Consider the following 27,386-nt stretch of genomic DNA (forward strand, 5'->3'; position numbering starts at 1 on the left):
CCAGAAGCCCCGAGAAAGTTCTGAGGAAGGAAAGAAGGAAGGAAAAGACTATTTCGGGCATCTGTTCTGGCAGCCACTGTGCCGGGTACCCTGTAGCCCTTAGCTGCCTCTGGGCCACTCGAAACCCTGCAGGGACCCCACTCACACAGCATCCTTCCCTGATGCCCCCCCTTCCCTGTTCACCCTGAACTCTCTCCCTTGCTCACTCCGACTCCAGCCACGTGGGCCTCCTTGCTGGTTTCCAGCCACCCCGGGCAAGGTCCTGCCTCCGGGCCTTTGCACTGGCTGTGCCCTGTGCCTAGAATGCTCTTCCCCCGATTCCTGCACGGCCCACGCCTGCATCTCCCGTGGTCTTTCTCAGTAAGGCCTTTTCTGACCCTCCTATGTAAAAACGAAATCTCGCCCCCTCCCCACTGTACTTTTTCTGGGTTACTCACTGACTCAGACACCAGATCTCTCCCTGCCGGCTCATCAGCTCCGCCACGTCAGGGGTTTTGTCTATTTCGTTCGTGGCTCTCTCCCCTGGGCCTGGCATGGTAGGTGAGGGGTAAACGCGTGAGGATGAATTTTTTCATCCTTCCAACAACCTTATAAGGTCGGGGCTGCCAAGAGCCAGAGGCCGTGAGTGTGGGAGCCACGCGGGAGACCCTGGAGTCCAGCTCCGAACCTGTGGCCTTTTACTGTGGCCTGTGGTTCTCGGACTTTGGGATTTCAGAGACCGAGAACATTTCAGAATGAATTTGAGGGGCCACACGGTTACCATCTTTTAATTTTTATTGAGTATATTTATTCAAACAAACAACAATACAGTAACCACTGTTGGCCCTAAAATTTTATTAAAGAATGATCATTTTAATATCAAAAAGTTCAAAAGACATAATTTTAGAATAAAAGACAGGTCTTTATAGTGAATACGTTTAACCATATTTTTGAAACAAAACAAAACAGCCCTTCATTGTCTTTATTTCTCTCATTCCCTCAAAGTCTGGTCTGGATGACCCTGTGTAAGCTATTTAACCACTCCATGCCTCAGTTTCCCCATATGTAAAATGGGGGGGGGAAGAAGAGCCTTTAGCTCAGAGTTGTGAGAATTAAATGAGATCTAAGCTGAGTGAAGGACTCTGCATGTGCCTGGTGTATAATAAGTGCTCAGTGAATAGCTCTTTTTGTTATTAAAATGCAACAAGTAAACCGTCTGGTTTACCACTTGTGGTGGTCCTCAGCTGGCATTTGGGGGCCCCTTCACCAGGCTGGGGGAGAGGGTGTCTGTGGATGTGGACAGAGAACTGGCTCCAGGGGGCTTTGTGAAATCTGCCCCAAGCAAAAGGGACTGGGGTCCCATGGGGGAGGGTTGGGGGGAGGTAAGAGGCGAAAGGCAGGGAAGGGGGGGGCTCAGATAGGGCCGTGCCCGTCTCTGCCCCACTCTGGGGCTGAACCCAGGGCTGCGACTGTTCTGGGGTCTTACCCTGCTCTTTGCCTCCTAGGTTGGGCCCCATCGCAGGCCCCCAGGCCTTCCCCAAACTGGTGAGGATCCTCCCGGCCTTCTCCTCCCTCCAGCATCTGGAGTGAGTATGGCCCTGGCGTCTGTCCCCTCCACCTCCGGTTCTGACAGCCCCAAGCCCTGCCCCGAGCCACGTGGGAAGAGCAGAGCCCCTTCTTTCTCGCGCTCCCCCCCTCTGCTTCCTTTGCGTGGCTGGGGGAGTAACCAGATGACTCCACTGCAGGGAACGGACAGCAGATGGGGATCCCCAATAACTAGAAAAGTGTAGCATCCTTTCGTGACCTTTGAAACTCTTTCCCTCACGGCCTCATTTGCTGCTGGGGAGGCGGGAGGGGGGCGCCAGGGGGGCGCACGATCCCACTTCACAGTGCAGGTTCCAAGAGGTTAAGGAAGCTGCCCAAGCTCGGTGGGGCCAGGGGGGCGGGGCTGAGAAGCAAACCAGGCATTGCCGCCAGTTGGCACCCTCAGGTGACAAAGTCCTGGTCTCCAGGGCTCGGGAGTGGGCCGTCTGCCTGTGCTGTATGCAGGGTGGGGGCTGGGAGGGGCAGGCAGCCTCCCAGGCGCTGGCTGACGGTCTCCCTCTGATTCCACCGGCAGCCTGGACTCGCTGAGCGAGAACAAGATTGGGGACGAGGGCGTCGCGCAGCTCTCAGCCACCCTCCCTCAGCTGAAGGCCCTGGAAACCCTCAAGTGAGTGGGCTGGGCCCGCCCCTCCCTCCGCGTCTGTCCCCCAAAGGCCAGCTGGCTTTTGTGTTCAACCCACCATTCATCCTTCCATTTAATTATTCATTCATTCACTCATTCATTCATTCATCCAGCCCCTCACTCCATCATTCCTTTATTTACTCATCCACTCAGCCCATCACTTATTAATTTAACCAAGACATACTTAAGGAGCACCTACTATGTGCGGGCATCATCCTAGACCCTGGAGGCCCAGCTTTAAACAAAACAAACACATCCCCTGACGTCAAGGATCTTAAATTCTAGTGAGGAGACACAACAACCAATCAAACAAATAAACAAGCCTATCGTTGTAAAGTATACAGTAATGAAAATAAAATGTAGTGACAGAAAATTACACTGAGGGTGAAACAGGAGAGGTAGGTTAGGATTTATCAGTAAAACATTTTTATCAAAATGCTAAATTTATTTTTAACTCTTCTGGGCTTTGGGAAGCTGGAGATGGATAAGATGTAGGAGGGTCAACATGATGTTTTACTGAACCTGGAGGGTGTCAAAACTTCCCACACTCCCCCTAGTAATGGAGGTCAGGATGGCCAAAGAATTCACTAGAATTCATTTAGCAGCTTCCTTGATTGTAGGACCCTGAGACTTCTCCAGTAATTTCTAGTGTTCTAGGAGACAATGCGGGGGGCTAGATGCCCCCTCTTAGTCCTGCTTCCCTTCTCCTCTTTCCCACCTGTTCTCCCCGCCCCCAAGTTTACTGAGCACCTACTATGTGCTTGGCACTGCTCTAGGCACAAGGATACAGTAAAGAATGGAGCAGACACTGCCCCTCTCCTTGTGGAGCCCACAGCTCGGCAGAAAGGACAGCCCTTAAACAAATAACACAAACACTTACTTAATTACAGTGCTGAAAAGTGGTCCCGGGGGAAAAGAGGGAATGCTATAAAATCATAAAACATCCTCACTCCCATCATCCCACGTGGCCACAGGATGGAACAGCATCCTTTTATTTGTTAAGAGTTAGCGTAGTCAATCGACAGCGCCATTCACGATTTATCACCCAGGACTCTCCCTGAGGTCGATTGTCACGTGTTTGCTGCTCTGGGCCACCCTTTGGGGAAGGAGGGTTTTCCGGCCCTACCTGGGCTGAGCGGATGGATGGATGGATGGATGGATGCTGGTGGGGGAGGGGGAAGACAGGCTGGGTCCTGAGCCCTCCCCCACTGTGTCCCTGCAGCCTGTCCCAGAACAGCATCACCGACGTGGGTGCCTGCAAGCTCGCTGAGGCCCTGCCCTCGCTCGCTGTGTCCCTGCTCAGGCTGAGGTGAGCAGGGCCCCCGGTCACGGTCATGGGTCAGGTGCAGAGCTGGCTGGCTGGGGGAGGGCAGGGAGCAGCCTGGTGCTGGCTGTGGGTTAGACACGGGGACCCTAGAAGCAATCGCCCTGGCCCTGAACAAGAGGATTAGCGGGACCCAGGGAAGGAACTCTGGGCGAGTGGCTTATTCATTCTTAGCCTCTGTTTGCTCATCTGGAAAATGGGCACCATCCCAGTGGCCTATGTGAGGTGCTTGGCACAATGCTGGCCCCTCGTGGGCAACACAGTTTGGTCCTCTTCCCCCAGGGAAAGGCGAGACCAAGCTTTTTCCCAGTCCAGGGTGGCAGCTTCTGGAAGGCTGACCACGCACCGGCCGCCTCGGCTGCTCTTCTTCTGGCACTCCAGGCAGTGCTTATACTGCCACCTTCTGCTGGGCCTTGGCATAGCACCTCTCACTTTTGAGTTTTTCTAGCCAGACCCTGGTGTGAAACCAGAGACTATGAGAGCACTGACCTGGGACCAGAGTCCCAGTCACTCAACTCAGAGTCACCAGCTGTCCTCACTCTCCAGGCGGGGAGGCATTGTCCTCCCTTATGCCAGAGTCAGATCCCCGGGAAAGGTGGCATCTTGTCCATCTCTGTTGATGCATCAGTTCATGTATCCTTCCACCCAGGACCAGCTGTGCAGGTTGTGTACTGTACAATTGGTAGTCTATGTGATTGGTGACACTACCTCCCCTAGAGCTGTACAAGGCATCCAATATTCTCTAACACGAGCCGTGGGCCAGAACCTGTGCTAGGACCAGAGATACAGCTACGAGCAAGATAGATGTGGTTCTTGCTTTCAAGTCTCTTGAATAAATGAACACATGCATAAATAAAATATTTTAAAATACTGGTTCATGCCGGAAAGTACACTAACAAGGCCCAGGAGAGTATGACGGAGAGTATCAAATTCAAGAGAGAGATCAGGGCGCCTCTGGGGAGGGGATTCCTCTGTGGGAAGCGCTAGGGGGAAAGTGCTCTAGCAGGAGGGAACAGCAGGTGCAAAGGCTCTGAGCAGGGAAAGAGCTGTCTGCAGTGGACGGGGACAGAAGGAGGGAGAGGTCAGCAGGTCTAGATCACACAGGGAGGCGTCTGTGGTTTGTTCAGTGTGAATGGAGAAGCAGGTGGGGCGTGTGGAGGTGAGACTTGGTTTGATTTACACTGTAAGAAATATCATATGTCATGGAATCCAGGAGTCCATGTAAGGCCCCATGAAGAGGACAAAATGCTGCCAGTAAAACTATGACTCCCTGTTAGTTATAAGACACATCTTGATCTCAGTGATATTCAAATGAGGACTCGTGTGTCCTGGCATCAATGAAATACAGTCAGGGCGCTCTGCCTGCGGCGGGGAGGCAGGGCCTCCTGGGTCGGGAGATCTGTCCCAGGAAGAGACTGTCAAGCCCCCCCTGGTTTCTGCCCCGATACCAGTGACCTGTGATATCTGGGGATGCTGGAGTCGAGCACGAATCCACTTGGCAGCAGTTTAGACCTGCTGTTCTCACAGCGGCCGGGCAGTTCGCTCTGAGGCTGAGTCACAGCAGAGTCATGGCCCTGAAATCAGAGCCTCAGTGGCATCTGGCCCGGGGGGAGGAGGCTTGGGAATGAGCGTGCACGTAAGTCGGCACCGAGGCCAGTCGTCTTGCTCTGCCCGCTGCTGCTGATGGTGGCTGTGAGTTCAGCACACAGGGACTCTGGGTTTTTCTCTTCCCACCCCAACGCTGTCACACCCTCTATGGTAACTCACGTAACCCTCACAGATACTTCTGTGAGGTAGTCATAGCCAGAGGTAACACACAGTCCATTCCAGGTGCCAGGGTGCATTTTGAGTATTTTACCAGCATTAACTCATTTACTCCTCCTTACAATTCCTTGATTGTGCCCATTTTACAGATAAGCCAACTGAGTCTCAGAGGAGTTGAGTACCTTGCCCAAGATCACACAGGCAGTAAGAGGCATAGGTGGGATTTGAACTCGGGAAGTCATTCTCCCCAGGGTTTCCACGCTGTCAGCCAGGACACAACATCCTTTTAGTCCTACTGCTCCCCCTGGACTCACTGTGTGACCACAGAGAAGCAGCTTCAACTCTCTGGGCCTCGGTTTGCCCCTCTGTAAAATGGGGCAGTGAGCCCAGTTGGGTGTGAATCCCACTGGGCCCTGACCCCCCAGCAACGCCAAGCCCTTGCCCTGGCTTCTGTTTCTGGCAGCTTGTACAACAACTGCATCTGCGATGCGGGGGCCGAGAGCCTGGCCCGGGTGCTTCCGGACATGGTGTCCCTCCGGGTGATGGAGTGAGTGTGGGGTCTGGGCGCTGGGAGGCTGGGCCCAGGGCTGGCAGAGACTGCGGGTCTCCCCTGGCATCATGGGAGGGGCTGGGTGGTCCCAAGGGCCAGGCCCCAGGACGGGTTTCTCTCCTTCAGCGTCCAGTACAACAAGTTCACGGCCGCCGGGGCCCAGCAGCTTGCCGCCAGCCTGCGGAAGTGTCCTCACGTGGAGACCCTGGCGTAAGTCTCGGCAGTGCTAGTGGGTGGACAGTCCCAGCTCTCCAGGCACGTGGCTCAGCCTGGGACCCAGGGCTCAAATCCCGCTCTCCCCTCACCAACGTGCGACCTTGGGCAGGCACACTTCACCCTTCTGGACTCACTTTCGTTATCTGTAAAATGGGGCTATAATGATATACTCCCCAAGAGGTTTCATGAGGTTTAAATGAATCAAGGGCACATAAACCTCTTAGAACAGAAAAATGCCCAGTAAACGCTACACTAGGGGGAACCATATGAAATTGCCTATATCTAGCCATTTTTGACCTATAAAATTGGCAATTTCATGTGGCTCAAACTCATTTTTTATTAAGTCAATACGATGTCTACTGTCCAGCAGTAACACTTTATACGCTTTCAAAGCACTTTGACCTGCATAATCACTCGTGTCTTCTAAGACGGATGGGGTGGGTCTTATAGGACCCATTTTACAGATGTGGCAAATAAAGCACAGAGTAGTTAACTAAGGTTTTTGAGGTCACACAGCAAGTCAGCAGCAGAACCAGAAAGGGGTGTCCGGGCTCCTGGGCCTCTGCTTTCCCCAGGACCCCACACTGGTCTGCACCCTGCCAGGTGGGAAGTCCCCAAAGTTCTAGGCTGGGTGGGAGGAGGGATTTGGGGGCAACTTTCATTGGGGCTCCAGGCCACCTCTCTCCTCTAACCTGGACTTTGTGTCCCATCCCCCCTTGCAGGATGTGGACACCCACCATCCCATTTGGTGTCCAGGAGCACCTGAAACAACTGGACTCACGGATCAGCCTGAGATGATCCCAGCTGTGCTCTGGACAAGGTAACCAGGGTGGGCTCCAGAGGGGAGAACCACAGGGGCCCCTGGGGACAGTGTTCCCGGGAAGTATCCGTACGGATAGGTCGGCCATCCACGTCCTTAGCTCTGGGAAGATCTTCCTTCAGGGACTTCCAAGCCTTTCTTGCTGCTGTTCAGCCTGTTGACTGCCTTGATGGCCCTGGATTCATCTTTCACTATGAAGATGACTGTCCCTCAGCCCTGTGTGCCCCACACTGTGCTGTCCGTCAGCCTTGGACCCCCTCATCCCACTGTCCCTCCCATCCCCCACCTTATAGGTGTCTAGTCCCCTCCTACTCGTCCTGCCTCACCTCCCTCTCCCACTCCTCCCCCACAGCACATTCTCTCTGAGCGTGCTGGACCCCGGACTGGGTACCCGTGGACACAGCTCTTCTCCGGGCTGTGTCCCACCCGCGTGAGCATCCCGGCACCCAGGGCCTGCGCATTCAGGGCCGGCCCCCGCCCGCTGCACAGCCAACCGCGTCTCGCTGTGCCGACAGACACCGGCCGGCTCCAGGCCTCCTCGGGGCCCAGATGGGTGGGCGCCTGGTGGCGCTGCGGCCCACCTGGGAGCCCTGAGGCCTTCCCTGCAGGACACTCCAGACAGCCACGGCCAGTCCAGAGTGAGGAGTCGACGCAGCCACGCTTAGGCCTGCCGGGCCCCTGCCAGCCTGCTGAGAAAGCACTCCTGCACGCTGCTGTCCGACCACACTCCGGACAGGGCACTCAGCGCTGTGAAGACGCTGGTGGGCAACCCCCGGCCGGCTAAGTCCCCAGACCACGACGGGCTGGGGCACTGCGGCAGCGGCTTTCGTCTGTGGGACTCGCTGGGCACTAACTTTGTCGGCCAAGGCCAAAGCCAGGCCTGGACGCACTGGACCTTAGCAGAGAAACAGGTAATCGTACACTAATGGGCGGGGGAGCCGGACAGACGGGACCCCCGGCTTCGTTGCCTGTGTCTTTTTTCACTACATTACAAATGTCTCATTTAACCTCACGGGCAGGTCCAGGGTTTCAGTTTATACCGTGATCATCATTTTGGGGTACCCACTGTTCTGTCTAAATGTGTAAAAACCACCCCCAGAGTGGCTTAAAATAACACACACTTCTGCTCACACACCTGTCATTTGGGCAGGGCTTGGTGGGGACGTCTCATCTCTGTCCCACTCAGTGTCAGCTGCGGCAGCTTGAGGGCCAGACTTGGATCATCTGAAGGCTCGCTCACCTGTACACCTGGCACGGCATGCTGGCTGTCGGCTGGGGACCTCAGTCCCTCTGAGGAGCAGTTGGCTGGGGACCTCTCCATGAGGGTAGCTGGGCAGAAGGGTGATCACCCAAAAAGAGCGAGACAGAGAGAGAGAGAAAAGGAAAGAAGGGAGCAGGGGAGAGAGACCACAAGAGAGAAGTAGAATCCTCTTCATGACCTGAGTTAGAAGTCACACAGTACCACTTTTGCCATATTCTATTGGCCAGTGTGATGGGGCTGCCCCTCTCCTACCCACCCCCCATTCACCACACACGTGTGTACACACGCGCACACACACACACACGCACACACACACACACACACACACACACACACACACACACACACACACATACGCACACGACAGAGCCCGCTTGGGCCCAAGACCTATCTTTTCTGAAAGGATTTTCTCTGTGACTTCCTAAGATTCAGTGGAAAATTCATTACTTGGGGGTCAGAAAGTTTAAGCGCCATGGGCTGTGCCAAAGGGATTGTTTTCTTTTGCCTCTGACACACGGCTCCTGGGAGCACTTCTTAGCCACGCTGGAGCCCTGTCCGGCTGCAGAAAGCCCGAAAGGGACTTGGCAGCTCTGCTTTCTACCCAGCCAGCTGCCAGCTGGGCTGCGGGTCTCCACTTGGGCGTGGCCTGCTCAGCCAGAGGCCCCAGAGTGAGGCACTTTGGCTTTCGCCTGCTGGCAGCGGGAGCGGCTTGTCAGCTCTGGCATGCCAGCCCTGATGCCCACAGATCAGCCCGGTTCCCGAACTCTGCCCGTTTCCCAGCAAGTGAGAGCTGAGAGTCGGGAGGGGCTGAAAGATTCAGACCCGGCTGCCCAGTCGTCAGCCCCTGGGGGGAGGCAGGCGCCTTCTGCCTTGGCCCAGCTGCAAAGGGTATCAGGTGTTGCCACCTGGATTCTGTTGTAAATCACTTGGGCATCACCTTTTTGGGTGTCCCTGCATTCACAGACTCTGCGGAGTCCATGGGACTCCCGTTTGCATGGCCACAGGGATGAGCCCCTGGCCACTCTCCGATGCAGGCATCTCCAGGTGGGTACTATTGGCTTATGGGTGCAGGGGGGGTACCCTGCTTTTGGTCTGTTTGGAGATGATGAAATGAGGGTAGAGGCTACAGTGATTTTTATTTTATTTTTTATTTTTTTGAGACAGTCTTGTTCAATCACCCCAGGTACAGTGCAGTAGCGGCATCATTATAGCTCACTGCAACCTCAAACTCCTGGGCTCAAGCGATCCTCTTGCCTCAGCCTCCCAAGTAGCTGGGACTACAGGCATGCACCACCACGCCCAGCTAATTTTTCTATTTTTAGTAGAAATGGGGGGGGGTCTCACTCTTGCTCAGGCTGGTCTCGAACTCCTGAGCTCAAGCAATCCTCCCTCCTCTACCTCCCAGAATGCTAAGATTACAGGCATGAGACACTATGCCTGGCCAATAATGATTTTTTTAGTGACAGCTACCACTTATTTAATGAGCTGATACATGTAAAGCACTTGTCACGGTGCAAGGGAGCTGCTAAGTGCTCAATAAATAGTAGCAATTATGATTATCATGTGCCAGGCACCACGCTAAGCTCCTCCTGCCCGAGAGGAATGAGGGTCTGGAGTCAGCAGCACAGGCTCTAGGGCAGGTTGCCTACACTCAGTGTCCAGCTCACCACTTACTTATGTAAGTTACTTCTCTGTGCCTCAGTCTCCTCATCTGTAAAATGGGCACAATCACAGTAACTTCTTCATAGGGTTATGTGAAGAACTAATGAACTAATACATTGAGAAAAAGAGCCTGGTACAGAGGCCCATACGTGTTAGCTGGATTATTACATACATTCATGCATTTTATTCTTGCCTCCACCTGGAATGTTCTTCCCAGCACTTCACATGGCCGACTTCTTTTCATCCTCCAGGACTCAGTTTAGAGGACAGCTCCCCATGAAGGTCTGTCTGACCACCCTGCTAAACATAGACACCCCTCCGCCCCCACTCTCCAACCCTTCACTATTTTATCTTTTTCACACTTATTTAAGCTTTGTCTGCTCTTGGCCTAGGATGTGAGCTATAGAAGGGCAGGAACTTTGCTTTGTTCACTGCTGTGCGCTCAGCACCCAGCAAGGTGCCTGGGCATAGCAGGTGCTCAATAATAAATGTGGAACGAACAAATGATCCTCACTATAACTTTGCTTTGTTCATTCTACAATTACGTAGTGAGTACACTGTGGTGAATAAGATGTCCTGCCCTGGTGAGCCTTGCATTTTAGCAAATTAAAAAAAAAACTCTCTGGATAGGGCTGCCAGGTATGGTTGGGTGGTCTGTGTACTGTGCAAAGGCACCTGCAAAAGGGGGTAACTGCAGGCTGCAAACTCATCTGGGCTCTGCTTACCAAGCTGTGAGTCCTGGTGTGGAGCCTCGTCAGTCCAGAGAGGCACCTTTTACAGTGAACACAAAGTCATAAGAGGTGGATAAAGTACTGTCCCCATGTTACAGATCTAAGTGACATTTATAGGTCGTAACCCCATAAAAGAAGGAACCAAGACGTTAACTAGAAAACTGCCTTCTTTGGAGACTCTCTGTGCAGGCCTGGGCAGAGTGCTGGGTGAGCTCCCTGCGCCCCGTCTGTTAGGTGGTGAAGTGATGCTCAGAGGAGCGAGGGCACGACGGCTGGCTCCGTGTCCACCGGGTTTCAAGTCGTGCACCTTCTAAGCCCTAAGCCCTCCCCTTTCCCCTCAGGGCTCTCTCCCAACAAATGTCTCCCTTCTCATGTGCACCTTTCCCCCCTGGCCTCTCACAAGTCTTCTTTCCAGAGTTCTTAGCATCCCCTTCCTTAGACTCGCGTGAAGACGAGAGGTGCTGCCACTGTCTTTCCCCCAGAGTTCTGCTGCACCTGCACTCGCCCACGCCTGTCTCACCTGTAGGATGGGGTTAATCATCCGCACCCTGCTTAACCCAGCGTGTGCGGGAAGGTGCTTTGCAAATCACCAAGTGCCCTGCATACTGGAGAGCATTGCTGCTGTGTCCCCATGAAACTGCAGGTTGACCCCATTTCACTTACTCATTTATTCCTTCCCCCTCCCTCCCTCACTCCCCTCATCTTTAACAAAGGTCTACCATGTACCTGGCAGGGGGGACACACACTTCCACCTCTGTGGGATTCAGGCCACATTTCCAGCTTGGCCACCAGGCTTTTCTCACCACGCCCCAAAGGCCGTCCCCCAGGCTTGTTGCGCTTGTGGAAGCCGGGAAGGGGGCCAGCCTCCGACTCTCATGCCAGCCTCGCTGGGGTACCCTCCAAACCCCGCCGGATCTCCAACTTGGAAGACCCTGACTCTTCTTCTCTTTGTCAACTATGAGGTTCTGCATAAGGACCCATTCCCCAAATGTCAAAAAGAAAAAAAAATAAGGCAGGGCCCCCAGGGCTTGGAGTTGCATACACTTTTTAATCAAAAGAAGTCAGCCTCCTAAGTATTGCTTTTACAGGTTTATCGAAATCAAGTATTCACAGCACTCACGTTTTCAGAAAAGTACTTCCAGCCAGGGGAGCCACAAGGCACTCCCCAGCGCGATGTCTCGCTTTTGCCAACTTGATGAAGAATAAGCAGCTTGAAACGAAGAAGTCAAAACCCTACCCTCAGCCCCGACAGCGTCCTCAGCTTCTTTTTCTTCTGAGTCACTCCCTGAAACAGTCCCTGCATGTAAAACCAGCCTCAGGCTCAACCCAGCCGGGCTTAAGGCTCAACTGGCATCCAAGGGAAGTCGCTTTTGTGTGTGTCCGCTGTTTGAAGTGTCCTCTCCGAAGGCGAAGTGGGGGAAGCAGGCGCAGTTGGGGGTGGAGTGCAGGGAGGCAAACTTTGGCTGGGTTCCTGTAAACATCCACCGGGCTTGCAGAGTCACAAGCCAAGGCTGGGCCGTCTGCGGGACGCTGCAGGCAGATGAGGCCTTCGGGTTTCTCTTGTCTTCCCTGTTCTCTGGGGACAGGCGCTCGGTCCCAATCTCTCCTTCCACCCGCCTGGGTCCAGACGGGAACCTCTCTGTTGGCATGAAGCTTTGGAGGGGAGTAGGCCTGATGAGAAGGACAAAGCGGAGTTACCAGCGTGGAAGCCCCACCCTGCTGCCAGGCTGACCAGGGACATGGCACAAGCCACCAGGCCTCAGGAGGCTGGGCGGGGGGGCAGGGAAGTCTTCTCCTACCTCCTGAGTTCAGTAAACCACTGGAAGCCTCAGATTCAGGCTGGGAATGTTTTTCTACAATTTTTACTACAAACTCTTTTTAGTGAATTTGCCTAATTTCTGAGAGACCCTGGCCTGGAGAACTGGTGCAGTTTCACACGGGGGAGGAAGGACTGTCTGCACATTGGGAGGGAGGAGGGGTGGCTGGTGCCCAGGGAAGCAGTGCAGCCTGCGCAGGGGTCCCAGGGTCTGCTGGCTGACGTGAGGCTCCAAGGAAGCTGAGTGAGCACTGGGTGGTGGGCAGAGCTTGGCAGCACCTCCCACCTTGCCCGGAAAAGGCTCTGCCACCTATAGGAAGGCTCTGGCCGTGGCCAAGCTACTCAGCAGGCAGACTCAGCTCCTCCTCCCAGGACACAGCAGTCTCTATGGCCTGGCCCCTTAGTGGGTCCTCATTCCCCACCGGCCCCTTGGTGCCGGTGTCTCTGCACACCCACCCTCCTCACAGCCCCCACGAGTCCTGCCCCACCCAGTTCTGAGCCTGTCTTTGCCAGCTCGGACTATTCCTTCTGCAAACTAGATTGAGCATCAAACAGAACTTATAGGTTAAATGTGTAACATGTATTGTTTAACAGGGCGCTTTTTTTTTTTTTTAAGAGACAAGGTCTCACTATGTTGCCCAGGCTGGACTTGAACTCCTGGGCTCAACCGGTCCTCCTGCTTTAGCCTCCGTGTAGTTAGGAGTGTCAGACCAGCTGGGACTGACTACAGGCAGATGCCACTGTGTCCAGCTTCTAACAGGGTGTTACTGACATGTGGGTGAGGACAATTCTTGGATATGGGGGACTGGTCTGGGCGCTGCATATTTAACAGCATCCCTGACCCCTCACCACTGAATGTCAGTAGCACCCCCAGTCACTATGACAACTAAAATGCCCCCTTCCCCATCTCCAAGGACCACCTAAGAGCGCAGAACTGTTCCACTGAGAACTGTGCATCTCTCCATTTTATAGGTGAAGACAGTGAGGTTCAGAGAAGCCAAGTGACCTGCCGAAAGTCGCACCACTGTGAGAGGCAAAGCTGGCCCTAGATTACTAATAACGATGGGAATGATCACAATCAGAGCAGCCTCACCGTTCCCCTCCACTCCCCTTGGGCACGTGGACCTGGCACCTTCCACCTGCAGAGCCCTGCCCTGGCCGACTTGGCCCCGGGCTGTAAGTGCAGACAGAGCTATGTCTTCCCATAGCTGCCCAACACCGGGCTGCTCTTGAGATGCCCGGTGTCCCGCAACCTGGAGCAGAATTATTTGTTCAGAGCCATCCTCACAGTGCTCACTGTAGAGATCTCCAAGGCCTGGGGGCGTCCTTGAGCCCATCTCAGACTTGTGTGCCCAGGGTGTTAGAGAACATGGAGTATCATCCAGTGCGGACCTCAGTCCACTCCCAATTCCTCTGACTACAAATGGCGGCCCAGACAAAGTCCCAGCCAGGTGCTGGTGTGCCTGGAGCTGCCCTCCTGCATGTGCTAACTCCAGTCTGACCAGCCTCCAGCTGGAACTTATGTGCACTCTTCTGTTTTCATTGTGTTTATCTGTAGGGTCACCTATTTATGGCAAGTGATGCCAGGTTTCCGTTTCTCGTAGTAATGTAAAGTTTCGCTCTTTTCAAAACGTTCATTTCACTTTAAAAAGAGCTGAGCCAGGTGCAATGGCTCACACCTATAATCCCAGCACTTTGGGAGGCCGAGGCAGGAGGATCACTTGAGCCCAGGAATTCCAGGTTCCATTGAGCTATAATTGGCCACTGTACTGTAGCCGGGGTGCAGAGTTGAGACCCTGTCTCTATAATTGATTAATTAATAGAGCCAATTTAAAGAAAACAACTATATGAATACTAGTTCAGGTGCTAGGCAGATACAGCAAAAAATGCTGACAATGTTGTATAAGGTTTGAGAGATCAAGACCCCGTGAGGCCTTTCAGAGGGCAGCATTTGCCCAACACCTTCATCCCAGTCTAGCATGAATAAAAACCAACATCGTTTGTCATAAACAGAAGGCAATGCCAAAAATACAACGAAGATGAAACCATCAATTCTAGCTTGATACTCCTGGCCTGCAAAATTGAGCCAGGAGCCTGAAAAAAGGGGAAAGCAGCCAACTTTCAGGAAGCCTCAGGGGCCCGGAAAGCCCATCTCCCTCTGCTGCAGCCACCGCATCGTCCCTGCAGAGCGCTGAGAGAGTGCGGCCAGGAGGCCCAACACTGTCACCTCATAGCTGGGTATCTGGGGTGAGTCACGGAACCTCCCCAAGCCTCAGTCTCCCTCCTTGACTAATGGAACCCTGCCCAGTCGGCTCACGGGTGACGCTCAGGGGAAGCCATGGGGATGTGAGATGTGGGAGAGGCAGATATTTTTATCCACCCAGGCAAGCCCCCTGCCAGGAAGGAATCCCAGGAATGAAGCCTTACAGGCTGGGGAGCTCCCAGCCACCCCAGGCTTGACCTGGGATGACAGCTGTGAGGCCACCAGCATTACTCAGGACTCCCTGGGGACCAATTATCATCCCCCTGAGGCTGGCGCACACAGACACACCCTCCTTGGTGACTGGCCCGCAAGAAGAGTAAGGGTGCCTGCGGTAAGGGGGACGGCTTCCTGGGCTGGAGCCCCTCTGGGCCCGCCACACCACGACCACATCATTTATGAAGCGGTGACCGTACGTCATTCACCATCCCATTCCATCAAACCTGCACCAGCTCTTAGGCAGGAACTGCTGTTCTCCCTGTTTTACAGAGAAGGAGACAGGCTTGCGAGGTGAAGTCACTTGTCCGAGGTGTTGGTGGAGCTGAGATTTAAACTGAAATCTGTCTGACTGCAAAGCCCCTTAGCAACAATTTTAGGGGGTACAAGGATGTGGCCATAAGTAACACTGAATCACACATACATAATAAGCGAGAGATTCACTTTTTGGTTCTTGGTGGATCCTTATGATTATTTACAAGAGAAAGTTCCAGTTTGGTGCTGGTATAGCTTTACCACCTGGCAGTTGCTAATCTCCGTTTTTAATAAGCAGGGAGCAGGCGACAGGCCCCACACCCTTAGCTGGCTTTAGTATTTGCCCAGAAGTTAATGACTTTGGCACTTATTATTATTTTTATCCATGCCAAGTGATGATGGTTTTCTCTTTACAGTGACATAAACATTGTTTTTAAAATAAATTCACGTAAAAAAGGAGAAGTCGGGCAGGGTGGCACGGACCTCCAAGACTCCGTGAGGCCTTCCGGAGGGCGGCAATTGCCCAACACCTTCATCCAAGGCTGGCCACACCCAAGAACCACCTGGACTACTATTTACTCAGTATTTTAAATTAATGCACTTTTTAAAACTCCAAATATTTAAAAGGAACCTTTACATCATTATCATGAATAAAAAATATCATTTGTTGCAAACAGAAGGCAATGTTAAAAATACAACAAAAATGAAATCATTAATCCTAGCTCAAACCCCCTGGCCTGTAAAATTGAGGCAATCGCCCCTTTTACTCTCAGCTACTTGGGAGGCTAAAGTGGGAGGATCACTTGAGCCCAGGAGTTCAAGGCCAGCCTGGGCAACATATTTAATAGTAAGACCCCATCACTTATTGTTAAGAAAGTTTTTTCAAAAAGTAGATTTTTTACAAATGAAACACGAAGAGTAGTATATTTCATCTTAAATTATAAATCATAAAGGTAAAAATAATAACTGGACAGTGGACAGACGCAGCAGACACCACCTAAGCCAAGTGATCACAGTTAACGTCACCTGGAATGGGACAGACAGCACATGCCTGTTGATAAGATAAGATGCACGGAGGACACACACTTGCTGCTGTGGTACTCCTGCCAAGAACGCATCATCTGAATCTGACCTTGAGAGTAAATATCAGGCAAACCCAAACTGAGAGACAGTCTACAAAATGCCAGACTTGTACCCCTCAAAGATGTCAATGTCATGAAAGATAAAAAGACAGACTGAGGAACGGTTCCAAATTGAAGAAGGCTCAGGATTAATATGAAGGGTGATCTAAGATTGGATCCTGGACCTCAACTCCCTTCATTCTTGATTGTTAAAGGACACCATGGGACAACTGATAAAACTTGAATAAAGTTGTAGATTAGATTGGTCATAGCATTGTACCAAGTTAAATTTGCTGATTTTTGACAACTGTACTGTCATTATGTAAATATGTTCTTGTTCTAAGGAAACAAACACATGCCTCTTGATATTTAGGGGTAAATATTTAGGAGTAAAGGAGCATAATGTCTGTATCCTATTTTCAAATGGTTCAAAAGAATAATTATACACATATGCATTGTATACATACATATACATGCATATATGTACATACAAACAAAAGAGCAAGCAGGCATTCTGTGCATGCGCTAAACATTAGTAGGTGTAATAGGTGAATTGGGTGAAGGGTACATGGGAATTCTTTGTACCCTTCTTGCAAGTTTTCTATAAGTGTGAAATTATTTCATAATATCATTTTTTAAAAAATTCAGCAATAAGGAGCAAGAGTGCATATGAGACTGGCCTGGCACAAACTGTGGGCTGGTATTCCAACGTCAAGGATTGGGAAACCCTCACTAGAGGCCCCATCAAACCCTAGTGTTGCAGCAAGAGCACTGTGCTGGGAGTCCTACTTGGGTTTGGTCCCTTGGCCCCTCATGTCCCCATTCTGGGCCTCAGTTTCCTTATTTGTGAGATGGGGATAAAGATGTCTGTCCCTCTTGTGATCTTAGGTTTCAAAAAAGCAGATTATGCTTTCAGAAGCTCTGGGGGGAAAGACAGCAGATAAACCAGAAATATGAAATTCGATTGGAGGCCTCGCGTTCTTAGTTCAGCAAAATATGCAACAGGGCTGTGAGGGCGTGGTGTGGGCCTTGCCTGTTCCTCAGCTGAAATCTCCAGTTTGTATAACTCAGGGCCAAGGGAGTGAGGCCCCTGACATCTCACTGTCTTGAGACACATGTTAGGGTCTTCTCCTGTCTAAAGTGGCAGCTAGCACCAATGCACCCTGTGGCCAGGCCCTTCCTGGTGGGCTTCATGTCAGGAACAGGGCTGGAGAGTTGGTGAGGCCTAGGGGTGCACCTGCCTCCCCATGCCACCATTGTCTGTCCCTTGTCTGGATGACAGCCACGGCCTCCTGGCCTGGATTCCTGCATCTGCCCTGACCCCTGCCTGTGGGATCTCCCATGGCTCAAATCTGATTGTGTCCCTGTAGAAGGTTTGGGTTTCTGAGCTGGGCAGCAACATGCCCAGCGAGTGTTCTGCTGATAGCACAGGCTGCAGATTGGCGAGGAGGGATGACGGCAGGTAGATAGGAAGGAACAGTTGTGGCACCCAGTTGGGAGATAACTGAGGCCTGGGAAACCCGTAATAAGATAGACCACTAAGTCTGGTGACGCTTAGCTCCATATCTGAGCTGCACCAGGCCAGGTCACACCGACTCTAGTAGCAACAGTCTCCAGTTGCTGCCTCCAGTTGTCTACGTTTCTAACCCCAAGATGGCTCGTCTCTCACAACCCCCACTGTGTGCCAAGAAAGGGCTGGCAGCCACCAGTCGCTTTCATTAGGAACCAGGACAAACCAACCCAGCCAAGCTGCCTCTGCACCGGAACTGCTGGGACCTGAGGACTCTCCCTGGCTCCCAGGCCAGCCACAGCAGCCCTTTCTCCGGATACCCAATCCCTGCTTCCAGGCAATAATTAACAGCCCAAGAAATCCAAAGAGCCAGCTCTCCAGGGTTCCGGATCTGGTGCCCTGAGGACCACAGGGCAGGGGAAGGTCTCCCGAGGGTCCTAGGGCTGGAGAGTGGGAAATGTCTCCCAGCTAGGCCAGACCTGGATCTCCCTGGCACTCAGGCAGCCAGTCCTTTTTCGCTCATCATGGGATATAAATATTCATGCATGCGTGTAGGTGCAGCATTCACAGGGGCCTGTGAATACACAGTTTCCATTACATCTGACTATTAATAGCAGTTAATATTAATATACCTCTTGCTATATATAAGAAGGTCTAGGTGTTTAATGTGTATCTCATTTAATCACCACAAGAAGATCATTATCCCCCTATTTTACAGAAGTGGAAACTAAAGCAGAGAGAGGTTAGGTAGTATGCCCAGGGTCACAGCTAACCTGGGATCTGAACCCAGGTAATCTGAATCTTGGGTCCTGGCTCTTAACCACGACCCTAATATTACCTCCTCAAAGAGGTGCTCAGCAAATGTGGGTGCACCTCTGCACCCTGAGATCCACCCCAGGCCCCTCTGCCTGGCATGTCCTACGCCAGTAGTCACTGTTTCCTGACTGACTTGTGTGGAATACGTGTGACCACACAAGGACCAGTGAAAAAGAGCAAGATTGGACTACTGGCATTGTGGGACAGGGCCCAGACATGAGGTCCAGTCAGGTCATCTACATCTTTCCCACAGGCTTTCCTGCCACTGGCCACCCCTCCCACAACCCCAGGGTCTGGGCTTCCCAGGCACATGGGGCAAGGCCTCCTTGGCTTGGATTTGGGGGTGGGGAGGAGGGAATGCTGTGCATGCTCCCACCACTTCTCCTGGCCCAGGTCTGTCCCACAGCCCCAGGCAACCACCACCCGCACCCTGCCAACCCCACCCCTCTCCCAGGGTCAGGCCCTGTCGCTCTGAGAGCTTTAAAAGGGTGTCCTTGAGAGATACTTTCCAGTGTTTCTGCTCAAACAGCGTTTGCTGCAAAATATGTCGAAGCATTTGGGCTTCAGTTTTCAGTTCATAATATGCCAATGTTTTCATTTGGAAGGGGAAGTGTTTCTGTTGATGTGGTAAAGAGATAAAATAAGATGTTCTTCACCAAAGTTATACTGCTTGAAAGTCAAACGCTTGGCTTGGAGACAGGGATTTATCTTGGGATTGCAGGGGCCCAGCACATGGCTTGGCAGAAGAGCAGACAGGACCAACATTTGTTGAATGACTGAACGAGGGAATATACAAAGGGCCTAGAACTGGGAGGGTATATGATCAATACTCAGTACAGATTTTGAATGGATCCCATAGGTTCTACCTCTGATAAGAGTTCTGGGTATGTTCGTGTTTCTCCGTCTTCACCAACCTTGCCTCGTCCAAGCCTCTGTCACCTCTGGCCTGGACAATTAACAGGCTCCTAGCTGGCTTCCCTGCTTCCACTGTTGCCCCTTCGGCCCATTCTGCCCACAACCATCAAGGTCATCTTTGCAAAATGAGAACTGGATTGTGTCATCCTCTGCCTAAATCCTCCCAGTGGCTTTCCACTGCTCTTGGCCATGGCCTCCCCTGTCCCGCATGGTGCCCCCACAACCCTGGTGACCTCTCTTGGGGCTGCTCTCTAGCCATGCCGGCCCCCTCTCAGTTGCTGGAAGAGCCAACTGGAAGAGCCTACCCCAAGGGCCTTGGCTCTAGCGGTTCCCTCTGCTTGGATTGCTTTTCTCTTGATCTTCATGTCTGCCTCCTTCTGTCAAATTAGGGCCAGCTCAAATGTGTCATCTCCTTCTCTGACCCCCCTAGCTAAAGCAGCCCATCTCTATTCTTTTGTTTCACCTGCTCAACATCTACACCCCCATAGAGCATCTCCCAGATGCCAGGTGCTGTTCTAAGTGCTGAGGACACTATAGAGGAAGCTCATGTCTTTCTTATATGCCTTAATAGCTCTTAAAACATCTGATTATCTTCTTTGCTTCTTTGGGTACCTACTAGTCTTCCTCACCAAGTGCCAGGAGGGCCAGGGCTGAGTCTGTCTTGCTCACCGTGTTCACTCACCAGGCAAATAAGCATTTGTTCAGTGAAAGAATGGATGGAAGGCAGGCAAGCAGGCTGGGTAGGTACGCAGAGTAGCTGGCACATACACCCCCCCGCCACCGGGACTTGGTTCTTGCTAAGATCTTACTGAGCTTAACTGAAGTTTTCTTCAAAGAAATCTCACTGTTGACCCCTTAGGGCAGCAGTCTCCAACTTTTTTGGCACCAGGTACTGGTTTCATGGAAGACAATTTTTCCACAGATGGGCGGGGGTTGGGTAGGGGTGGAGGCGGAGCTCAGGTGGTGATGCAAGCAATGGGGAGCGGCTGTAAATACAGACGAAGCTTAATTCCTGCTGTGCCCGCCACCCCAGACCAGGACCGGAGTTTGGGGACCGAAGCCTTAGGGGAGCCCTCTGCCCCCAGCTCTGCTGCCAGCACGTCCTGTCCCACCCTGCACCACCCTCTGCAACAGACTGTTTATGTCCCCTCTAAATTCATATGTTGAAACCCTAATTCCAATGTGATGGTATGAGGAGGTGGGGCCTTTGGGAGTGACTCAGTCATCAGGGTGGAGCCCTCGTGAATGGGATTATAAGAACTGTAAGAAATTGTTGTTTAAGCCACCCAGTCTATAGTATTCTGTTACAGCATATTGAACTAAGTAAGACACCCTCTGCCTATGGTCGTCTTGGCAAAGACAGACAACACAGGAGAGGAGTAAACTCAGCCTGCTTGGGGTGAACGGCATTAGCGTTCATTTTCCAAAAGGAGCCCCTGCCCACCTCCTCACACCCCCCCTTAATTGGCATGCAGGCCCAGTGATACTCCAGCACCATCTAGCCTCAGGGGCTGAGCCAAGGAGTTCCTGGCTGCCCTGTGACCCCTCACCGGACCTACCAGCTGCCCAACAGCCTGCCTGGCATGCATGTTCTCTCTCATCTAGTCCAGCTGCCTCTCTTCCTTGCTGAGTGACTTTGGCCAAGTCTTACTTCTCCCTGGACCTTCATTTCCCTACCTCTAACACACAAGGGGGGCTGGAGGCAAGCTCCCCGGTCACAGCCCAGAGACAGGACTTTAGTACCTCAGTGCAATGATCCTATGGTCCCTTCTGCTGACCTAAGAGCCCCTTGGGGCCTTGCAAACACTGCAGACAAAGCCAGCCCCAGCACCAACCCCCCTGCTTGCCTGTTCTGTGAAGGCAGCTTGGAAAACTGGCAGCCCCTGCAGATTTGAGCTGCAGAATTGGCCAGCTGGGGCACCCTGAAACCTGACTCCCAAACAGCAGCAAACCCAAGGCCAAAAGGAAGTACAGGGTTCTTTGCCGAGGCCTCTGCACTCAATCCCCACCTAGTCCCCCAAGGGGCCACAGACAAAGGGGATTAATGCCTGGCTCCCTACTTCTTCTTACAGCCCCAAGCCTTTATTCTCCCAGGACTAGTGAGAATCCCCCAAAAACCAAGGTCACCATCAAGCCAGGATGAGGATGGGGGAGGAGCTCACAGCTCTGCTGGGTGGATTTGGCTGCAAAGGCTTTTTCCATAAGCTGTGGGGGTAAGTCCCATGACTACCCAAGCATAACTTAGGCCCTGGGTCCTCCGCCGCTTCAGCAGTTGTCCCCTTTGCTGGGAGAAGCTTTCCAGCCCCAGCTAAGGGTCTAAGAGAGGTCCGGCCTTTCCTGACATCCAGTTAGACCTGGGGGAGGCGCACGGAGAAGACGTAAGCCTAGGAGAGGGGTGTGTGTCCAGACTGGGGATGCCTCCCTCTCCCTCGCCAGTGTCCCAAGCCGCCCCTGTCCCACGCAGAGAAGGCACTTACAGGCCTTGGAGGCGGGGGAGGGCCTCGTCCTGGGGTCTCATCCCCGTCCAGACGGTGCCCTCAACCAGAAGCGGCGGCATGATCTGGGCAGCTGGTCCAGCCCGAGGGTTGCGGACGGTAGACGGGAGGGGGGAACGGCAGTCAAGACCTACTCCAAGTACCCGTCGAAGACGTCGAGCTCCGAGTCAGCATCGTAGAGGCCGGAGCCGGGGTCGGAGAGCACGCCGAGGTCCACGAGCGCCTGGTCCATGTCCTCGGGCAGGAAGACGAGGCCCACGTTGAGGACGATGTACTCCATGAGGAAGGCGTAGTACAGGATCAGCACATTGACGAAAAACAGGCCAACGAAGAACATAGAGGGCAGCAGCGGTGGCGGCACGTAGGGGACCAGGGGGCCCAGAGCGTCCAGGTGGGCCGCGACCCGGGCGCCGGGCATGCAGCGGGCGGCGAGGGCGGCGGCGGCCCGGCGGTCCCAGCGAGCTCAGCCGCTAAGGCGCCCGGGCGGCCGGCGGGGAGACAGCCCAGCCATCCAGGGGCGCCCCGGGGATCCACGGAGGCGGCGCTGGGCCCCAGGCGCCCCTCTGCGAACGCGCCCCGACCCCCGAAACGTGCCGGGCGCGGTCACCGCACCCGCAGATGTTCCCACACGGTCCCCTCGTCCCGCCAGGCGGCGACCGGGCCCTTCTGAAGTGGCCGGCGGCTGCCCGGCTGCCCCGCTCGCGCTCACAGGCCCTCGCAACGCCCGCGGGGACCCCACGGCGGCTCAGCGTCGAGGGCCAGTCCCAGCAGCGGTTTCTCCCGCCCGGCCCTGCAGTTCCTCGCGCCCCCTGCGCGCCCCCGCAGGCCCAGCGCCCATGGCTGCGGCCGCAGCGTCGCCCTCCGGTCCCGAGCCGAGCACCGCCTCCCGAGCGGCCCCGCGCTCATTGGCCGGCTGCCCCCTGCACGCGCTCATTGGCCGGCTCAAAACCCGCACTCATTGGCCCGAGCCGCCAGGAGGCGGGTACCGCTTCGCTTCGCTCCGCCCCTCGGGGCGCCGGCCTCTGACTTGCTTTCCGCGTCCCGGTCTGCGCTCGAATCTCTACTCGGATTCGCTCTGCGGGGCCAGGGAGTAGGGGGAAGGAAAAGAGACTGAACAGAGTTCAAACCTCTGCTTATCCTAGGACTGCAAAAGCCAGAGGAAACCGCGGGCTTCTTCTGCACCTTGCTGGGCTTTGGGATGGCGCCACGCCTCTCTGGGACTCAGTTTCCTGTTTAAAGGGGGCGGGTGGGGGAGGGGCGGCGGACAGTTCCAGGGAGAATCTTGGACATTCGCAAAGCGCCGATGGTGGAGATCAATCACTGTCCCCTTCGCCTCCCCAAATTCTGGCTGCTGGAAGTTGTGCCTGTTGGCTGATCTACATCGAGTCTGGGAACACCTGAATAAAGAAATTCCGAGGTAGTTCAGACCTTCAGCCGTAACGTTGTTTTTTGCTTGTTTCTTTTGCTTTGTAAATCATGTTTAAACACAATAATAATGCACGTGGCTAAACAAAAGTGAGCCTTTCCCACCAGTGATTCCCCTGGTCTTGGGCAACCGTTCTACATCCTTCAGGAAACTGATCTTGCGTAAAGCGCCTTCCAAAGCCGTTCAACGAACCTTTAAATCTCAGGCCACGCTGAGCTGGGTGACATACATGCATTGCTTAATTGGAGGCAGAAAAGGCAGTGTAGTAAGTTACCCCTTTTTACAGATAAGGAAACCGAGCCCAGATAAATGGAGGGAACTTGGAAGCTGCCGGGCCTGGGTGTGTTTCTTAGGAGGCCAGAACCTGCCCTTTATTCCCCATAATTTTCTCTTGCCCCGTGTATATGAATTACAGGGCAAACCATTAAGCCCCCCACAGGTCTCCATTGCTCCAACTGCTGAAGGTGAAACACACCTTCACTCATTCATTCACTTTGCTGATACTTGTTGAACACCTATTATGTGCCAAACCTTGTGCTAGGCATTGGGGAGAACATTGGCCCTGACTCAATTCTTTCTTGAGCGTAGTTAATGGGGACACATTTTAAGGCATAGAAATGAATGAACGAATGGGTAGTGAATCGGGAAGTCTTGCCCGCACTAAGCTTCCCGTTTCTAATCCAGAAGAGAAATTTACATACATCTTGGCTCATGTAGAAAGATGAATGTTTCCTTTTTCTTTTTAGTGTGGTAGTTTGGGAAATGGCATAGATTTTGGCTGAAGACCAGAGAAATCCTCTGAAAGTACAAGATGTTCAGTTTGGTACATTGTTGCTTGTAGGCCTTTCCAATACACACACACAGAAACTCTCTCTCTCTCTCTCTCAATTGACATGGAAAAAGAAAAAGGCTGTGAGGACAAACAAGACAGTTACCCGTTTGGTGCAGTTTTCGTTTATCGGGAAGAGATGAAAATATGGGTGCGAGGGTATGAACCCTGGTTATGCCATTTATTAACTGCATGACCTTGAGTAAGTCAACCTCTCTGTGACTCAAGTTTCCTGGACAATAAAATGTGGACAATAATAGTATCCTACCAATAGTAGGGTTGTTGTGAGAATTAAATACCTTAACATATGTAAAGCGCTTACGACAGTGGCACATAGTATATGCCAGGCAATAGCTATTCTAATCTTATCATAAAGCTAATAATTATTATTAATAATATTGTGGTGATTTCACCCATCTTCACCGGTCCCCTCTCCAGGTCTCCGCCCACAGGCTTCCCAGTCCCGCCCACCCGGACGAGTCTGCGGCCGCCCCTCCTCTCGCTCCGCCTCTTCTTGAAGGCCGCAGGCCCGCGGTGCGTGGTGCACGCCGGGTCTTGTAGTCCGTTCGCAGAGTCCCTTCGCCGGGGGCCTCGCGCATGAACTGCATTTCCCAGCGTTCCTCGAGGCGGCGGCCGTAAAGCGCGGCGGTCGAACGGCCGGTTCCGGCTGAATGTCAGTGCGGGGCTGTGGGCCGGGGAGGAAGGTGGCTGGCGGTCCCTCCACCACCTCCGCCGCTGCCTCCTCGGGTTGTGTTGCCGCCGCGGGCGCTGGGCCGCTCGGCCGGTCGGGCATGAGACCGTGAGGCGAGCAAGGAATCGGGGCCGCCGACATGTTTGGCCGCTCGCGGAGCTGGGTGGGCGGGGGCCATGGCAAGTCCTCCCGCAACATCCACTCCTTGGACCACCTCAAGTGAGTGTCCTGGGGGCAAAGGAGGGAGGCCGCGGGGCTGGGCATGGGGAGGAGGGTGCATAGCCCCAGGCCGGGGCCGCTGGGAGGTGGAGAGTGAAGTGGGGGCGCGGAGAGGGGCTCGCGGGAAAGGAAGGCTGTAGGGTGGTTAAGAGCGAGGGCTCTGGAGTCAGAGCGCCTGGGTTCGAACCCTGACCCCGTCGCTCCTGGCTGTGTGACCTTGGACAAGTCGCTTAGTTTCTCAGAGTCTCAATATCCCCACTCGTAATGCGATTTCAGTTTATGAACGCGGACTTTGTTCTTGCTGGGGACGGACGGTGGCCACCAAGCTTCCCGGGGTGGTACTTCTTAGACTGGACAGTTTAGGGGTCAAAGGCCTGAGTCCCAGAGTTGAGCAGATCCTGGTTGGAATCTAGGTGTGCGAATTTAGGCCTCAGTTTTCTCACTTGTAAAATGGGTAGTGTGACAGCACCTGCTTCCTGCAGGTTGTTTTGAGGGTTGATTGGGTAAGAGAATGAACATAAAGCTCAGAACATGTATCAGTGCTCAATAAGGAGCAATGATTTAAAAGAACAAAGTATTTTCTGGGGGGAGTCTAAGCAGGGAATAATCAGAAATAGAGCTCTCTGGGAGGACAAGTGGCAAACAGGGCCCTTGGGAAGCAGGAGTGCACAGAAATTGAGACTGGCTTTGCAGTCAGACCTGCCCTCAAATCCTAACTCCACCACTTAGTGGCTGTGTGACCTTGGACAAATTACTTCACCTCTCTGAGCCTCCAGTTCCCCATCTGCAAGTGGGGATGATGAACATAGTACAGGATTCAGTAATGTCATGCTACGTTTATCACTTCAGCAAGGCCTTCCCAGACCACCCGACCTAAAGTGCTCCTCTCATCCCAATTCCTTTCTGCTAGATCTTTCTCTTGATTTCATTCAGTGCATCTCCACTATGTGTGATTATCCTGTTCATTTCTACTTCTTTTCTGTCTCCTATTAAACTGGTACTTCCAGGGGAATAGAGACTGCTTGGTTTGTTCACAGCTGTATTCCCAGCATCTAGCACTGTGCCCGGCACATGGTAGGAGCTCAGTGGATACTTAAACAATGAAAAAATGAATCAGTGAATTGGGGAGAGGTTCAGAGTGTGCAGGCTGTGACTCAGGTTTTGGGGGCAGGTGGGGAGGGTGATAAAAAATAGAGACCTTTGAGGAGGAAATAACTTCAGGGAGGAAGTGGCATTTAATAAATGTTGGTGAGTCTCAAAGAGTGGGGGGCTGGAGGGTTCATTATGTGGTGAGGTTTGGTTTTGGGGGGAGGTGATAAGAGAAGACAAGGAGAGGGAAGAGGCCCATGATAAGGCTGGGCTTGGGTAGGGAAGCAGGAATCTTGAATGGGAGGGCAGCTGGCAGGGAAAGGGAGAGACTTAAGGATTTCAGGAATTTACGAGTGGGCGGATGTGGCAAGGAGGGGAAGATGGTTATCCAGAGGAGGCTGGGCCTCCTGCCAGCACCCAGGTACCTGCAGGCTCTCCCCTAACTCTGCCTGACTCTAGCCCTTTTGAATTACTTTAATAGTTATTGAATGCTTTATTCTGTGCAGGGTACTTGCTAAGGACTTCCTGTGTATTATTTCCATTAGTCCTCAGACATCTGTGAGTTAATAGGAACTATTATTGTTTCCATTTTATAGAAATGCAAACTAAGGTTCAAGGTGCTTAAGTCACTTGCCTCCAAATAACAACAGCTAAAGAGTGTCTTTAGAGCTTGTACTTGTTATACTATCTTTCTGAATAAAACTTCCTGATAGGTCAGTTGGGAACACTTTTGACTCAGCTGAGCCTCATCACCAATGGGGCATCTTTGCCACCTGGCCAGCCAGGGAATGGTAAAGGTTCTCAGGTTCCTTTGCAGTATCCTGGGAACTGCCCAGGTTCGTGTTTAGGTCGTGTGTCTGTCAGGTGCTTCTTTGGAAACCGGAGCTGCCTGCCCTGGATCAGGGAGATCAGCTTAATCCATATTACAGCCAAAAGAACCTGTGATTCGTGCATTGTGGGGGTGCTTAGAAGGTTCCCAGGTGACATGGAAAAGAGTGCCATAAAAGCCAGTGCCCACACCAGTGCTTGCACTGCTCTTCGTTTGACTCTGCTAGTAAACATCTTGGGTCTCGGGTACAGAACAGCTCATTCCCTGAGAGTTTGTAGGCTGGTCGGGGAGACAGTCATAGAGCCAGTGGCTGTGCAGTGTGACAAGTGCTGGGATCACTGTAGGCCCAGGGGTCTGTGGAAACC

The 27,386-nt window shown here is 53.0% G+C and overlaps 3 protein-coding genes across 10 annotated transcripts in view; 2 read left to right on the plus strand and 1 right to left on the minus strand.

The window, feature by feature from the left end:
* The window catches only part of LOC123632375 (MHC class II transactivator-like), a 38,834-nt gene extending 30,824 nt beyond the window's left edge, over positions 1-8,010 (plus strand). For 4 of the 5 annotated variants that reach the window (XM_045542584.1, XM_045542585.1, XM_045542587.1 and 1 more), the window contains 7 exons: positions 1,485-1,565; positions 2,099-2,191; positions 3,429-3,515; positions 5,758-5,841; positions 5,971-6,054; positions 6,783-6,880; positions 7,233-8,010. In XM_045542584.1, coding sequence (XP_045398540.1) covers positions 1,485-1,565; positions 2,099-2,191; positions 3,429-3,515; positions 5,758-5,841; positions 5,971-6,054; positions 6,783-6,858 — 505 coding nt within the window. In that variant the 3' untranslated portion in view covers positions 6,859-6,880; positions 7,233-8,010. Of the gene's footprint in view, positions 1-1,484; positions 1,566-2,098; positions 2,192-3,428; positions 3,516-5,757; positions 5,842-5,970; positions 6,055-6,782; positions 6,881-7,232 lie in introns of those variants that run through there. The other variant, XM_045542588.1, reaches the window with a different exon arrangement.
* Positions 8,011-11,562: 3,552 nt separating this feature from the next.
* On the minus strand, positions 11,563-22,809 carry DEXI (Dexi homolog). Its single transcript, XM_045542589.1, has 2 exons — positions 21,921-22,809; positions 11,563-12,205 (listed from the first exon to the last, which is right to left on the minus strand). The coding sequence occupies exon 1, from the start codon at positions 22,354-22,356 to the stop codon at positions 22,069-22,071; it is 288 nt and encodes a 95-aa protein (XP_045398545.1). The 5' UTR covers positions 22,357-22,809; the 3' UTR covers positions 11,563-12,205; positions 21,921-22,068.
* A 1,988-nt stretch (positions 22,810-24,797) lies between these two features.
* Positions 24,798-27,386, plus strand: part of CLEC16A (C-type lectin domain containing 16A) — a 200,255-nt gene continuing 197,666 nt past the window's right edge. For 3 of the 4 annotated variants that reach the window (XM_045542593.1, XM_045542592.1, XM_045542594.1), the window contains exon 1: positions 24,837-25,103. In XM_045542593.1, the coding sequence (XP_045398549.1) occupies positions 25,024-25,103 (80 nt within the window). In that variant the 5' untranslated portion in view covers positions 24,837-25,023. Of the gene's footprint in view, positions 25,104-27,386 lie in introns of all 4 variants that reach the window. The other variant, XM_045542590.1, reaches the window with a different exon arrangement.

Source organism: Lemur catta, chromosome 2, assembly GCF_020740605.2.
Source record: "Lemur catta isolate mLemCat1 chromosome 2, mLemCat1.pri, whole genome shotgun sequence".
In the NCBI taxonomy this organism is placed as follows: domain Eukaryota; kingdom Metazoa; phylum Chordata; class Mammalia; order Primates; family Lemuridae; genus Lemur; species Lemur catta.